Genomic DNA, 15,928 nt, shown 5'->3' with positions numbered 1-15,928 from the left:
CTCCTTCTCACTGAACCAAGCCTGAAAGCTGACTCATTGTATCTGATTTGTTTGTCTGCATGTTTTAGTTTGCCGAATTACTCCCTTACAATGGCAGAGAGGTCACATGGATCCAGCAACTCCCCAGGAGGCCAAGAAAAGAGCAGGAGAGAGATCCTGAGGTCCACCAAGAGGGCATGGGCTCGCCTAGATCAGCAGCTGCCACCTGGCTCTGAGGAGGAAAGCCAGGGTCTCACCATCCCCCTGCTGGGTGAGAACAGGCCCTAAGGGCTATATGAAAACATCCTGCTGTGGGTGGTAAGGGATGTGGGGACTTGGCTGGGGGCAAATGATTTGGAACAAATGCTTGGCTTTGAAGATACCAGTGTTCCTGGTGGGACGCCAGAAGCATCTATGACACGGGCACTTCTGACTTTCCCCACAGACATTCAAAACACACACCTTCTTGATGGAAATAGACCAACTGTTCCCTTTCTACTCCGAGGTCTTCTCATCCCAAGTCCCCCATGGACTTGGAGTCCATGCCAGAGACACGAGGCTTCCTTCAGAACACCAAACATTTTATTGAAAGGCTCTTATATGCCGGGTCTTGCACGAAGCATCCCTAATAATTTTAATAGTTTAAAGAATAATAAGTAGGAAAACACTTCTCCCTCCACAGTGATGTTGCTGTTTGATGGCTTTTCTTCCTTGCCCACCACTTCATTCATTCTACGTCTCTGGAATCCCTAAATTTAAAAATAAGCATCTTCCATGCCCACCTGACACCTTGTGAGTGGGTAAGTCAGGTACTTCACAGTTTGGTGGAACAAAGTCAAAGAAAATCAGCCCAGAGTAGCCTGTAGCCGACCAGAAAGGAAAGAAATATTTACCGAGAAATGCTGCTTTTCTACCCTCTCCTTTTTGCCTGTTAACTATTTGTTAAGCCAGTGACAAAGATCCACCTTAAAAGGCCCGTGGCTTTTTAACACAGGGTGCCTTTGGCAATCCTGAGACTGTAGTGCACTATATCCCTGGAATGAATGCAAATTTGGTTTAGAACCTGGCAGAGAACTCCTTGCAAATCAACATCACTGGCTAGCCTCCTCAGGTAAATGTGATTCAATAAGGAGAGGGTCCATGGTGATCTATATCTGACAGGAGAAAGACAAAAGTCTGGTATGCTTAATCACCCTTCATGTTCACACCAGGTAATTTAAAAATTATTCTAACATCTCTTGCACTTTGGTGATTTGTTTTTCTTCCTTTTCACTTTTGCTTTTCCTTTTCCTTTGCCTGCCTGCCTTCCTTCCTTCCTTCCTTCCTTCCTTCCTTCCTTCCTTCCTTCTTTCTTTCCTTTCCTTTCCTTTCCTTTCCTTTCCTTTCCTTTCCTTCTTTCTTATTTCTTCAAATCAGTCATTTGGCAAGTTTATATACTTTGTTCTCAGGAAAGGCTGATTATGGAAAGCAGGAAGTTTTGCCTTGGGAAAATGAATGAATATGCTTATAGAAACTTGTGATTGAATATGTAGGAAATAGAGCTATGGGTGGTGGCTGGGTAACAGGTAGCATTATTTTACCTGGTGTGCTTTGATTGCTCTGTTTCTTTCTCTTCTGTAGAAGATACCAAACAAGCAAGTATTCAGCAGTGGCTGGACTCTGGATTCTTGTAAGTGTTTCTTCGTGCCCTTACACATTTCTCTTCCAAAGATCCTTGCAAACAATGTGGATAGCTCTGCTGGGGCAAGGTGTGACAGGTAGGGATTTTCATTTTAACTGGGTGCATGAAGGATGGCTCCATTATTGAAAAAGTTATATATCAATTTTAAAGTACACAATAGAATACTGTTCCAGTTCCTGGCTGTTGATTGGTTTTAAAAAGCCCTCCCATAATAAAGCCTAGCTCTGCATTTACTCTCATCTGTTTAATTAAATTGCAATTTAGTATAATTGAGTTGTGCACATAGTTTGACTCGCAATATTTTTGTTTCTTTATAGGGTCTCTGTAAATGAAAACTTTCAGCAAGACATCGACCACACTGGTAAGACAAGAGAACCAGAAGCAGTTAAGCTTTGTGGACCTGAGTAGATTTATTAAAATGTCTGTGTGAATAAATCTTCTTAAAATGAGATTATTGGAGCTTACTAGAAATGGAACAGATCTCAAAAACCACCCAGCTCAATTGCTTTGTTTGATATATAAATCTGAGGCTCAGAAAGGATAGGGGGTTACCCAGCAGCAGCAGGTTGGGGGCTGCAAACCAGGACTCTTGCCACATCATTAGCTCAGACTCTACCAGAATACTCACTGGGTCCTATGAAGACATTTTGTAAGGATATAATTATGGAAATGCAATTGCTTTAACTTTTCCTCATGCTGTATTGTACTTCTATGTTTAAATCTAGTTTCTTTCTCTTCTTCAGTCTCAAAGTTATATCCTCTCTTTCTAATGATGCACTTGTTCTCAAAAAGAACAATATTGAATTCTACAGCAAACAGTGCAAGTATGTATTTCTGATGCAGAACATATATCACACCTGTTACATTGACATGTGATAAGAACATTATAAAAAGAAAACAAAATTAATTGCAGATCTCACAGTTTCCATATTCTCTAAATGAAATAATGTATTTCATAGAAATACAATCATAAAATGCACTCACCGACTGACTGTTAGTCTGTGGAGCATGCGATGCTTGATCTCAGGGTTGGGAGTTTGAACTCCTTGTTGGGTGTGGAGATTACTTAAAAATAAAATCTTAAAAAAATAAATAAAAGGCACTCACATTTTAAGTGCTGCTCAGATAGGAATATAAAACAAGTCCTGGCAATTATAAATGAAAGGCAACACTGACTACAAGATACTTTCTGATTTCATAGATGTTAAAATGTGGGGAAAAAAGTGTGTTTTAAAATTGGCAAAATGCCATAAATAATGTATGTAAAAAATGACATAAATTAGGAGTTTAATGATTAGAGGGGAAAACTATTAGTTTAATGGTTACTTACTTGGCTGGTTTTCATTATTTCACTTCCTCCACTGACATCTTCAATTAAGATTGACCATTGGTTACAAACCAGTTTAAATTTGGGACTTTTTTACTTAATAAAAACAAAATAATACAGTAACAAAAGCTAGGTGTATCATTGAAATTTCCTCCTTTTCCAAGCTGCTTTGGAGTTGGAAGTTCCATGATCCCAAAATCTCTGAAGATGTTTGCCAATAAACCAAATTTAAGTATCTGTTTACAATAGTGCAGAATCAAGAAAAGGCAAGAACTTAAGAACTATAGCCAGCATGAGATGTCAGATGTCACTGATGTTTCATCTTGCCCGGGTCATGGTGGGAGGCCTGGAACCCACTCTGGAGCTGCCAGTAACTGTTTTATTAAAAGCTTCACTGGGGCGCCTGGGTGGCTCAGTCGGTTGAGTGTCCGACTTCGGCTCAAGTCATGATCTCACAGTCTGTGAGTTCGAGCCCCACGTCGGGCTCTGTGCTGATGGCTCAGAGCCTGGAGCCTGCTTCCGGTTCTGTGTCTCCCTCTCTCTCTGCCCCTTCCCTGCTCATGCTCTGTCTCTCTCTCTCTCTCACAAATAAATAAAAACATTAAGAAAAAAAAATTTTTTTAAAAAGCTTCACTTCCTAGAAATTAAAGACAACCATGGTCCTTCCACCTCTGAATCAAGTCAATGAACTGTAAAGGCACATACAGGAGGTGCAGAGCTGGAGGAAAGAAGGGGTAGCGATCAGAAACACACAGTTCCCATTTGCCAAGTCCTTTATCTTCAGTGAGGTTTTTAATAATAGTGGAAGGGCTTATTACAAGTTTAATTGAGCCTTCATTTTTACAAAGCCCTTTATGATCTATCATATTTTAAACTCAGTCACCTGTGTGGAAACAAGGCTGGTGTTCATCTGAGCTTTGCAGGTGAAGAGTTTGGGCCACAAGGTGATCACAGCTGGTTACAAGAGGGCAAAGGAGCATTAAGTCCAGCATTCTATCAGCCCTCCGTGGGCTGGTTTAGCCATGATGAGACCAATAAACGTGGAGTTTAGGGAAGCCAAGAGTCATACTGAAAAATGTGGAAACTTGAACGGTATCAGAATCTGGTCATGTGAAGGTCGTGGTGAGGGTGGCAGGGAGAAAATCTGTGGCAAGGTGAAAAGAAACTGAAAGGGGAGAAGAGTAATCCCTACTAGAGGCAAAATCCCATAAAAACTCATGCAATCCTATGGCACCTGGGCGACTCGGTGGGTTAAGTGTCTGACTTCTGCTCAGGTCATGGTCTCCTGGTTCGTGAATACAAGTCTCGCATTGAACTCTCTGCTGTCAGCGCAGAGCCTGCCTTGGATCTTCTGTCTTCCTCTCTCTCTGCCTCTCCCCTGTGTGCTCTCTCTCTCTCTCAAAAATAGACAAACCATTAAAAATAAATAAATAAAAAATAAATAGGTAGATAGATGATAGGTAGATTATAGATAGATAGATAGATAGATAGATAAGAAGCCCTCATGCAATCCTAGTATGATGCAGAGTGGTGCATTAGTTCCTGGGGCAGCTCTAACAAATTACCACACACCTGGCAGCCTCAAACAGAAATTTATTGTCTCAAAGTTCTAAAGGCTGAAGTCTGAAATCAAGGTGTGTCAGCCAAGGTCATTCTCTTTCTAAAGGTTCAAGAGAGGAATCCTCCCTTGCCCCTTCCTAACTTTAGGTGACTCTCAGAAATCCTTGACATTTCTTGGCTTGTGATGACATCCTTTCCATTCTCTGCCTCCATATCCACATGGCCACTTTTCCCTGTGGGTCTTCTTTTCTCTTTTTTTAAGGACATTAGTCATTGCACTTAGGACCCACCCTAATCCAGTATGACCTCATCTTTACTAATTGTATCTACAAAAACCCTATTTCAAAATAAAGAACACATTCTAAAATGAGATATCAGATACGGAAATTAAATTCAACTCACTACAAGTAGAATTTATTTTAAGGCTGTTTCCTTCATTGGTCACCCCTGAGGCTTTTATACTTTGAAGTAGGAATAAGATTCAAGTGTCTGCTCATCTTATAGGTGACCCAGTGACCCCCAGAGAAGTCAGGTGGGCCTCTAGGTCTCAAACTGAGCCCCAAATAAAATGGGACAGGGGATGGCATAAGGCTTCAGTGGACCTATTGCTGAATTCCTTCTGCATTTTGAGATGACCAAGGTGGGGTGCTGTCCTCTATTGGTGACTCTTGGGCTTTCCTGCTGCTCTGTGTCTACCCAAAGTCTCATTTTTATTAAACTGGAATCTGGCCCATTTCACATCGTGCTGAACACCATTACGCCAGTAAAGCCACGAGCCCTTGGCACTTCCGTCTCTTTATCAGTAGAACCGGGAGGGGAAAGAAATGAAAACACGTGAAGGCCACACAGCTAGGTACTTTACATAAGCTATCTCATTTTCCCCAACCATCTTCCGAGGTAAATATTACCATTACTAACTTTTGCAAGGAAGAAAATGAGACTCAGAAAGGTTAAGTAACTTGCCCAAAGTAGCCCAGTCAGTAGACAGGAGGGTCAAGATTTGAATTTGGACCTGTCTGACTCTGTAGCCATGTTGCCTCTCCAGAGGACTGGTTCGATTTACTGTTACTATATGTGCTATGTGTGGAAACCCCTGGGAGGAAAGCCCTGCATCAATGTCCTTGCCAGAAATATCAAAGTGTGAGCATCATGGCTAATGTCACCGACATTTACTTCTCTCTCCAGGTCTTCTGGCTCTTGTGCATCAGCCTTCAGAGCCACAACACAGTCCTCCAGCATTTAAAAGTCTTAGAGTAAAACTAATTTTTGAAGTCAAGCGAGTATCTACGGAAATGTAAAATAACCACATCTGTATCTTAAAGTAAAAAAGACACATCAAATAATTCCTCTGGAAAGCCACATGAAGATAGGCTGGCTGCTTGCCTCCCAAGTCTCATTAAAGTACTTCACAAAGAATGCTCTCTCACTGTCTGCCCTGTCTTCTGACAAATATTTGGGCATTTTAGCTAAGGGGTCTGGCAGTCTTCTTTTTAAGTATCTCCAGAGCATTGTCTGCTCAAGGCACATGGATAACTTACAGGGAACACCCTTATGGAAATCCCTCAATTTTTTTTGTCTTTTTTCCGTCTGAGAACCTCCACCGATGGTGAAGATCAACCCCTCTTCGTGGTCACCAACTGCTCACACAAACACAAGTTTGATTCTCAGTTTGCCCTCAGTGAGGATCCATGGGCCTGCCTTCTTATAGCCACAAACACAATAGGACATTCAGAACCTCTCTGGGGTCAGTTGGGGTGCTAAAGAAACATAGTTATGACTGTTAAGGTCTCTCTTCTCAGGTTTCTGACTCATTCTTAATCCCAGATTCCATATTAAAACTGTGTATAAGAAAGCCTGGGGAGAGGAGCTAGTTTCTGGTAAACCCATTCCCACCACTGAAGAACAAATTAGACATCAGCACCGTCGCCCTGTTAGAGTGCATTGGCGTTATCCTGGGGGACAGACACCTACACCGATGCGTGTGCCACATTATATAATGTACACTTGTTTACCAACACAGCCAAGAATAACTGCGAGGGAAAAAAAAAGAAAGAAAAAAAACCAGAACCAACTCCTACAGCAAAGAAACAGTTTTTGTCAAAGATCTGCTTGGAACCATCGATTACTTGATGGGTGGTTAATTCATTTGTCCTTTTAATATTTAGATACTTCTCCAATCCCCAGAGAAATCTTTGACGCATAAACTTACACCTTTCCGGAAGGAACTCATTAAATAAGAACTTACAGAATCAAATTCTAAAGCCTGTGGTCTATAAGATGAGGTCAATGTAAATCCAGTTAAACATAATAGATACTCCCTAATGCTTATCAAACAAAAGCACTTAGAGCAAAGAACTGAGCTAGGGGAGAATGCAAAGATGTAGAATGCATGGCTCCTGCTCTTACTTATATCACTCTGACTTACCAGGACCATTGCAATCTGAATACAACCTGGGCCAGCTTTTCACAAGACCCTCTCATCTCAGCCCCTCTCGTTGCCATCCTAATTCTTGATCTTTCTTCATCTAATTCCTCCTGTCCTAAAATCTTTCCTGTTCTGTTCTCCTCTTGCCCTTCTTTTGAGGCCTGATTCAGGTCCCGTATTCTCTATAAGGCCCTTCCTGACATCTACACTCAAAGACTCAATTTTTTGTCTGAACACCGGTCACATCCATGAAGGGTTCTGCCCATATGGCACTTGGTGCTGCCTCAAATTATTAGGGAGAGGACTCACTGACAAAATTGTAAATCCCACGGAGGTAGGAATTATCTCTAACACATCTGATTTCCCCAAAGCTAGTCAACAAAAGATCTTAGTAAAACTGGTCCATAATGAAGCTGATGTGAGTCATATTGGGAAATTTTCAAGGAAGAGAGACTTGGGCTAGTCAAAGAGCAATATGTTTTTGAAGAAAACAAAGAGGCAAAGGAAGACAATGCCACTTGGTTCAAGGAGCTTGAACAAAGGCACGGAATGAAAAGAAAACCAAATGTGTGCAGGAAAACATAGAAAAGGTGGTCAGATTAGAGAAATGGTTTCATGCTGCGGAGCAAAGGTGGACATTTTCTCTGGTAAAAAAGGTGTTGTCAGGTTATAAATGCCTTAAAATCCAGAAAGAAGGAATCACACTTGATGTGTTAAGATCATCTCAGGTTCCAAAGGAGAGGTAGTTGTAATTGGGGTCTGTATTGAGTAGGATTTGGGGACCGTATCTTTGGTCATGAATAGTTAGTGATGGCTGCCACAGGTGCAGTGCTGGGGAATTGAAGTCCACGTGTTACAAACGTGCTATCTCTACACTAGTGAGTTATGCATGATTTCTGAGAAGAGAAATGACAAATTCCAGTGTTTATCCTGCCCACTTTGGGAAGACGCTGTTGTGGACTCATGAACTCGGGGTGTCATGAGGGTGTGGGCTGTGTGTCAGCAGTGGAATGGAGAGGGGGAGTCAACTGCATCCAGAGAAGAAGCAGATACGTGGGTGAGGAAGAGCAAAGCATTACAGTTGGCTTTAAGGTTTTTGAGCATGAATGTCAGGGAGAAAGAAGAACCTTTTATTTTGTAAGCATATAGACTGCGATTATTTGCAAACTGAGACAACTCAACCCCGCTGACTGCCTCTACCAAGTGTCTTGGGCATGCAGGAGTTAAATACACAGAAAGCTGCAGAATGCTATTATTTTAGAGCCCTGTGAAAATGTAATTTGATTAGTCTATTGGACGATATTCCAAAGAACCAAATGTCTTCCATGAATCAGTCAGAAATGCTTAGGAAAACCAAAATAAAAAATGCTTTCTAAGCCAATAAAGGTGCTAATTAGTGCCTTCTGCATATCTCACTACATCTTCTCCAGTAATACATTTTGCAGGGTTAAGTGCATGTCTGCTGCTTCAGATGGCAGAAGTCCACCTAACAGTAGGGAGGGTGGCTGGAGACTCAAGTATCTAAAAGGGAATCAGAACCGGCGTTTAACCCATGCAATGGGATGTATTGAGTAGAGCAGAGAACTCTTTTTCTTGCTTTAATTCTCTTCCAAATCAACCCTTATAAAACCTAGGGAGAGTAGGACCTTACTTTTTCTTTCTTTCTTCATCCACCGTTGATTTCAAAGAGTAGAGTCTGGTTTTTAAAAAACCTAATAAGGGTATCCTAGAAGGAAAAATAAATTGGAGAAAATACCAAGACCAAGCAACTGGAGAAGAAAGAAGGACTTAAGGAGATCGTAGCCAGTAGGGATTTACGTGGTAGATACAGACACATCTGTAAGTTTCGTTTTCTGCTGGGGCAGCCTCAAGCGTGGTGCCTACAGAAGCTTGAGGAAATGCAGGGTAACGGGAATTTGTCCCATTATGGCATTCCCTAGGTGTCAAATTCTTGATGTGGTCCGAGGTAGCTGACTCCAGTTCTTCCGGGAGCTGGGCAGGTAACTGCTAATGAACCAAGCAAGCAGGGCAGAGAGAGACTGCGGAGAATCGCAGAACACGTGGGCTCCAACAGATCTCTCCCTGAAGAGATCTGGGATTGATACTGCTGTGTCTTCTGAGTTTTAAGGAAATTCTAGGAATCTCGGTGCAGGGGAGAAGTGGGCTACCAGCTTGTGCCTCTCGGTTCAGGTTCCTTATTGAATATAGGCAAAGGGAACAAGAACCCTGACAAGCCCAGGAAGTTTATCTTGCAAATTAGCAAACTGGAAAACCACAGCAACAACTATACTTGAACTAAAACCAAAAAGACCCTCCAATAGGCAAGGAATAATAGTTTCTTACTGTCTCATTAGTCTCTCAACTGCCTGGTTCCAAATGCTTGAGAGGTATGGAGTAGATTTATATGGTTCACCCCATATGACTTGTGTGGCTGAGTTACATTTGTTTTGTAGGGCAGACATTCATTGCAGCCATACTCTCACTATCTTTCAAAATTGTAGTTGTGTATTCTGAGCTTAGTTAAGAACTCACTGTTTACTCACACCTCAGTGATATGCCTTGAGTCCTTATCCTTCCAAGACTATATGTTCCTTTTCCATCCAGCAGGGTCACTGAGCCCTTGTAACAACAGATGAAAACTATAAGTGTTATTTCCATATATCAAATTTGGCATTCAGAGGCAAGTTCGTGGATACCTTAAGAACTGTTTCTAGTCTCCTCCCCAGACAAGAACTCTGGCTCCACACTGAAGAGCCCTTTATTATTTTCAGGCTCTTTTTTCATATGTTTCAATCATATAAGTTTGTTGTTGTTGTTTTTTTAATTTCTCCCACATGCATTATATTTCTTATGGTGAAAAACTTCACTTTCTTATGGAAGTGCTGAGTGGCAACATTTCCAGTGTGATACGTGTCACATGTTCGTACTCGGGAAAGCACCCGGGAAAACCACCCTGAGAAGAAATGAGAAGGTTGGTAAACTTCTGGAAGCACCAGCCCGAGTTCTGAATGTTGCCCAGGCAGCCAGCAGCCACAGCATTACATCATCACTCCTGCTTACCATAACCACAACGCATCCTAAACGGGCCTCCGCCTCCCAATATCAGCTCTTCTATTCTGCCCTCAGCACCACTAACAAGGCAAATGGACCTTCCGATTCCTCTCTCTCCCATTAATTTGTTTGCTCAAAAATCTTCCCTGGTTTTCCAGGTAAACTCCTCTTTCTGCTTTTCAAATAAGTTACAGGACATTCTGCTGGCAGTGTGGTGTTTTGAAAAGCAACAATAGCAACAAATAAAAATAAGCTGTGATATCCGGCTGGCCACGGAAAATTTATTTAATCTCTCTGAGCCTCAATTTGGCTCTCTATTAAGGAGAGATTCATAATACCTATTTCCTTGATATGTTGTAAGAATTAAAAGAGGTGCTGCATGCAACATGCTTAGCACACTGCCTCTTTAATTTATTATTTAATGTTAAATAGTAACTGTTATTGCTATAATCAATAATAAAGGTAATGATAAATTCCTGGATCTGCTACTTTTGAACGTGTGATCACGGGCTCATTACTCAACTTCTGTGAGTCTGTTTCCTTATCTGAAAAATAAGGATAGGTCCTAAATTTTAAGAGTGTTGTGAGGATTAAGAGATACAAATGCATGGAAGATGGTCAACAAATGCTGGGTCCTTCATGTATTTTTTTTGCCTGTCCCCACCCTTGCTCCTCGACCTTGTGGGCCATGAGAGAGTATTCCAAAATGGCCTATGATCCCTTCTGAATAGCCCTATCGCTGTGCTTTGCATTTGCTACAGACCCTCTTGGTGCATGGCAACACCTCTTTCCATCCATCAAATTTTACCCATTCTTAAAAATCCAAGATAGTATCTCCATGAAACCTTGGCCAACTACTCCATTTGCCACTGACTTCCCTCTCGACCAAGCAAGTACATTTCTTCAAGTGGTCGTCACACAATTTAGCCATTCATTACATTCTGTCTTGTTCACTACAGAGATGCCTTGTACCTCATGCACATACAATCTCAGACATGGAAATTGATCCCATGTTAATTCGTCTGAGGACTAGAAAATCTCCTATGGGACAAAAGGAGATTAAGCTCATGTCCCCTTTTGTTTGTTGCAGTTTCTGTGCGTGAACAAGGGATGGTGTGCATGACCGTGACGGGCTACATGAGGTAGGTGTCAGTGTCACTCTGCTCCAGTATCTGACAGCCACAGTTTTCATAAATGAAAGGGAAGTGAGGAGCTTTCTTAACAATGCCATGGATCTTGGGATTTTGTCACTGGTTTAGCCACAGCACCTGGAACACTTTCACTAGCCTTGAGAGAAATAGAGGTTCTTTAAATGTCATGAGGCAGTGAGCACAATAAACGAACAAATGCTGGCTTGGAGGGAGGATTTAATTAAAATATATGCATAAAACACATTTGACTGTAATACGAGTGTTCAGAAGGACCTGTTCATGAAATAGTTGCATCCGTATTCTCACACTGTCAATGTTAGTCATCACCATGCTATTTGCTGGGCAATAATACAGTTGACCTTTGAACAACACGGCTTTGAACTGTGTGGGTCCACCTATATGCAGACTTTTTTTTTAATTCAAGTATAATTAGCATACAGTGCTGGTTTCAGGTGTACAACATAAGGATTCAACAATTCCATACATTTCTCAGTGCTTGTCATGATAAGTGTACTGTTAATTCTATTTCCCCCATCCCAGCACCCACCTCCACTTTGGCAACCACCAATTTGTTCCCTGTATTAAAGAGTGTGTTGGGGTTTTTTTTTTAATTTGTCTTCATTAAATTAAATTAAATTTCTTTTAATTTTTAAAATTTTTCGGGGCGCCTGGGTGGCGCAGTCGGTTAAGCGTCCAACTTCAGCCAGGTCACGATCTCGCGGTCCGTGAGTTCGAGCCCCGCATCAGGCTCTGGGCTGATGGCTCGGAGCCTGGAGCCTGTTTCCGATTCTGTGTCTCCCTCTCTCTCTGCCCCTCCCCCGTTCATGCTCTGTCTCTCTCTGTCCCAAAAATAAATAAAAACGTTGAAAAAATTTAAAAAAAATTTTTTTTTCTTTGTTTATTTGTTTTGTTTCTTAAATTACACGCATGAATGAAATCATGTGGTATTTATCTTTCTTTGGCTGATTTCACCATGCAGATTTTTTTTTAAAGTACAATACAGTACTGTAAATGTGTTTTGCTTTTGATTTTCTTAATAACATTTTTTTTCTGTAGGCTACTTTATTGTAAGAACACAATATATTATATATAACATATAAAATATGTAATTGACTATTATCAGTAAGGCTTTCAGTGAACAGTAGGCTATAAGTAATTCTGTTTTAAGGGAGTTAAAAGTTATATGTGGAGAGGCACCTGGGTGGCTGGGTCAGTTAAGTGTCCGACTCTTGATATCAGCTCAGGTCGTGATCTTACTGACATGAGATCAAACCTGAGTGTGCTGAGCATGGAGCCTGTTCTGGATTCTTTTTCTCCCCCTCTCTCTGCCCCTCCCCTATTCTCTCTCTCTCTCTCTCTCTCTCTCTCTCTCAAAAAACAAAGCAAAACAAACAAAAACCAAACAAACACAAAAACACAACAGAGAAATAAACGTTAAAAAAAACACCAAAAGTTATTTGTGGATGTTTGATTGTGTGGGGGGTCAGCACCCTTAACCCTCACGTTGTTCAGGGGTTAACTGTACATAAAATTTCCAATGTTAAGTAGAAAGCAGTAAGATTCTCTTAATATGAGAATAGAGACTAGGTCTCAAAGCAGTGCTCAACAGTGGCAGCAGCATGACCTCAGAACTTAATAGAATTGCAAATTTTCAAGCCCAATCCCAGACACTCTGAATCAGAAAATCTCAAGGTGGGGTTCAGAAATCTGTTTTTGCAAGCCCTTCAGGGGATTCTGAGAAATACCCTCGTGTAGGTATCCTATGCCAGTGGTATAGAAGGTGAGCTTTTTGACTTTGAGAACTCTGCTTCCATGCCTCAGCCACCCTTGCGTGTTTCAAGATAATTCCAACTAGTTGAAAACCAAATACTCAATACTGTATCCCTCTGACTCCTACCAATTCACAATTTTTCTATTTGGTCGTAGTTTTTCCTTCTTAGCAGATTACTTTTGCTGCTTATAGAGTCATAGAGCCACAAAGGACCCCAGAAATCTCTCAGACAACTTTCTCATTTTGTTGAAGAGGAAAATGAAAGCCAAGGTCAGTGACTCACTCCTGCTCTCATGGCTTGGTCAGAACTGTGACTATACATGGATTCTCCTGGATCCAAGTCCAGGGCAGTTTCTGGGTGGCTTTGCTGAGCATTATAAAGGAAAGTAATGCTTACAGACCCCGAATGAAACAGAAATATGGCAGGCTTAATACAAACTGAGGTGAGGCAATAAATGAAAGGATATCTTTTGCCTCTCTCCAGGGCTCCCAGCAAGTTCAACCATCTGTTAAAATCAGGGTCTTTATTATTCAGAAACATACACGTTCTCAGCCTTAATTGCTTCTCTTGCTCTCTTCTCAGAGAAGCAATTGAACAAAGAGGCAAAGGACAAAATCTGGGCAAGGACTAAGGAAAATTCAGGATAACTTGGTCTTCTAGGGAAAGTGAGATCTACATTGTATTCTTTGATAAATTCCCATTTTGTGCCAATTGGCTGTTACAACTGAGGCTCAATGAATCAGTGGTACATCAGAACAATATAAAACTGAACTACATTATAACAGGGGCTCATTCTGTTTGGAAGTGCTTTCAAATGACTTGCAACGCAGGCCCATTTAGCTAGAGTGTCATTGGTTTTTGTGGTGGGGGAGGAGCCAGTTACCGTTGCATATGGGTGGCCACAGGAGACAGCATTTAGAGATTGTTAACCATGCACTATGGAATCCATCACCGTTATGGGAATTAATAGGGAGTCACTTCAGTAACCGCTCACCATACCTCTTTCATCACATAATTTTAACTTCTTTGGAAAGTTGGTGCCTAGCCGAGCTGTGTTCCTGATAGGTTCCCCAATGATTTGCCATCTGTCAAAAGTGAGACATTCTGTCACCTTTATAATGAGCACTAGCGGGCACCTAACACTTAAATTCTCACACCTTCTGTAACACAACGCTCTTGGAAACAGGAGCATCTTCTCCACTGCATGCTCTCTCTTCTCCAAAGGTGCAGCCATTAGGGATTATTAGAAATGAGGAGGAAATGCAAATGTTTGCTCTGGAAGGGAAAGATTCACAATGATCTCCCAGGGGACTATCTAAATCAACACATCTCATCATTGGTATTTTCCCCCACTGTAGATCTCTGCATCCGTTTTCAGAAACTCCCACCCTTTCTAGAGGGACCAGTTTCAACTCTTGCCATTCTACTGCAAGTATACCACAAAGGTATGTGATTTCCAGGCACTTTTCATCCAGAGAAATCATTCTGTACAACTGTGGATTTCATGAAATTATAAATAGGCATTTGAGAAATAACCTGTTGAATGAATGGATGAGAGAATGAATAAAGGATTTCAAAACTCTGATTCACAAGAACGGTGTAAAAGAGTCAGGGAGATCAAGCTAAGTATCTGCCAATGGGGAAATGGTCCAACAAACTAACGGCCCACCCATTTTATAGAATTCTATACAGTGATAAAAGGAATAGGCAGAAAGAACTATATATACTAACTTAGAACAATCTTCAAGTCATATTTTTGAGGGGAAAAAGTAAGATGCAGAAAGATATGCAGTAGGGTATGCTACTATTTATAGATCAAACAAGTGAAAACTATAAAGCATATATGTAATATAGAAAAATATATGGAAGTGTACAGATAAATTTAGTAGAAGGGGAGTCAGGATTTGTGGGGATAATGGCCAAGGGGAAAGAAACCTTTATGTGTAATATAATGTTTTGACAATGTGAATATATTTTATGTATTTCTTACATAATTAAATATAAACAAGAAGAGTTAATGATACTAAAAATGTTTAGTGACAAATCAAGCAATCAATACATTCTGAGACATGAGATTGTGAGCCTTTAGAAGGCAGAACTATGTCTTTGTTCCTTTTTGCACCTTGGGTGCCTAGCAGAGGGCCTAGAACATGACAAATGTTCAATAAATATTTGTGTAAATGGGCAGGATAAATATTTGTACTATGAGGACAATATGATAACAGACTAAATCTTTCATACACGAGTTAGATTTCTCCCAAGAATTTTTTTTCTCCCTCAAAACATTTTTATTTGGGGGTGTCAAGTGATTGGTATCCCCAGTTCTTCAGTTCTTTCCAATGATTAAGATATCTGAGCTGAACCATTTAAGCCCCACAGTAAGAGTTTTTGGCTTATCTTTTCTTCCTTGATCGAATCAGGAGGCAAAGCCCCAGATCTCTATGTCACATAAGAAAGTGTAAACGTGATGTTGAGTAATGTGTGGTAAGTGGGCCTGCCCAGCGAGACTACAGGTGGCTGTTGTTAAATGTGTGAATGGCTAAATACATGAATTGTAATTAACCCAATTTAAATGATGAAGTCATGAAAGTAAATCATCCAAACTATCTCAAATAAGCTCCTTGGTGTTGCATGTAAAGCAGAGGCAAACAGACCTGAAACAAAAGAACCAGGCAAACCTAGGAAGACCTCCTCAAAAGTTCTGCTTCCCATGTAATCCATGAGTTTTTAAAAAAAGGTCAATAGCACAGTTACCAAGGAGAAGGTCAGTGATTGGGAAGTGGTTAGTATACATAAATATAATTTCCAGAGAACTGAAGTTTATAATTTTAAGTGCCAAAGCTGAGTAAAATGATTTGAAGAAAGCACTTCTTATTTCTCACCCAAGTCCCCCCCACCCCACACACACACACAAATACAGAATATATTTTAATCCGTTTTAGGGACTACAAATTATTATTTGTAAAGATCAGTCCTTAGAGT

At 40.9% G+C, this 15,928-nt stretch overlaps 1 protein-coding gene across 1 annotated transcript in view; it reads left to right on the top strand.

The window, feature by feature from the left end:
* The window catches only part of ITPRID1 (ITPR interacting domain containing 1), an 87,167-nt gene that overhangs the window by 11,583 nt on the left and 59,656 nt on the right, over positions 1-15,928 (top strand). The window contains exons 3-7 of the mRNA XM_040471581.1: positions 69-250; positions 1,600-1,648; positions 1,978-2,021; positions 11,114-11,165; positions 14,305-14,391. Of these exons, the coding sequence (XP_040327515.1) occupies positions 91-250; positions 1,600-1,648; positions 1,978-2,021; positions 11,114-11,165; positions 14,305-14,391 (392 nt within the window). The 5' untranslated portion in view covers positions 69-90. The remainder of the gene's footprint in view (positions 1-68; positions 251-1,599; positions 1,649-1,977; positions 2,022-11,113; positions 11,166-14,304; positions 14,392-15,928) is intronic.

The sequence above is a fragment of the Herpailurus yagouaroundi genome, unplaced genomic scaffold (assembly GCF_014898765.1).
Source record: "Herpailurus yagouaroundi ecotype Mexico unplaced genomic scaffold, PumYag 100, whole genome shotgun sequence".
NCBI classification, from domain to species: domain Eukaryota; kingdom Metazoa; phylum Chordata; class Mammalia; order Carnivora; family Felidae; genus Herpailurus; species Herpailurus yagouaroundi.
This window is presented reverse-complemented; position numbering and strand designations above follow the sequence as displayed.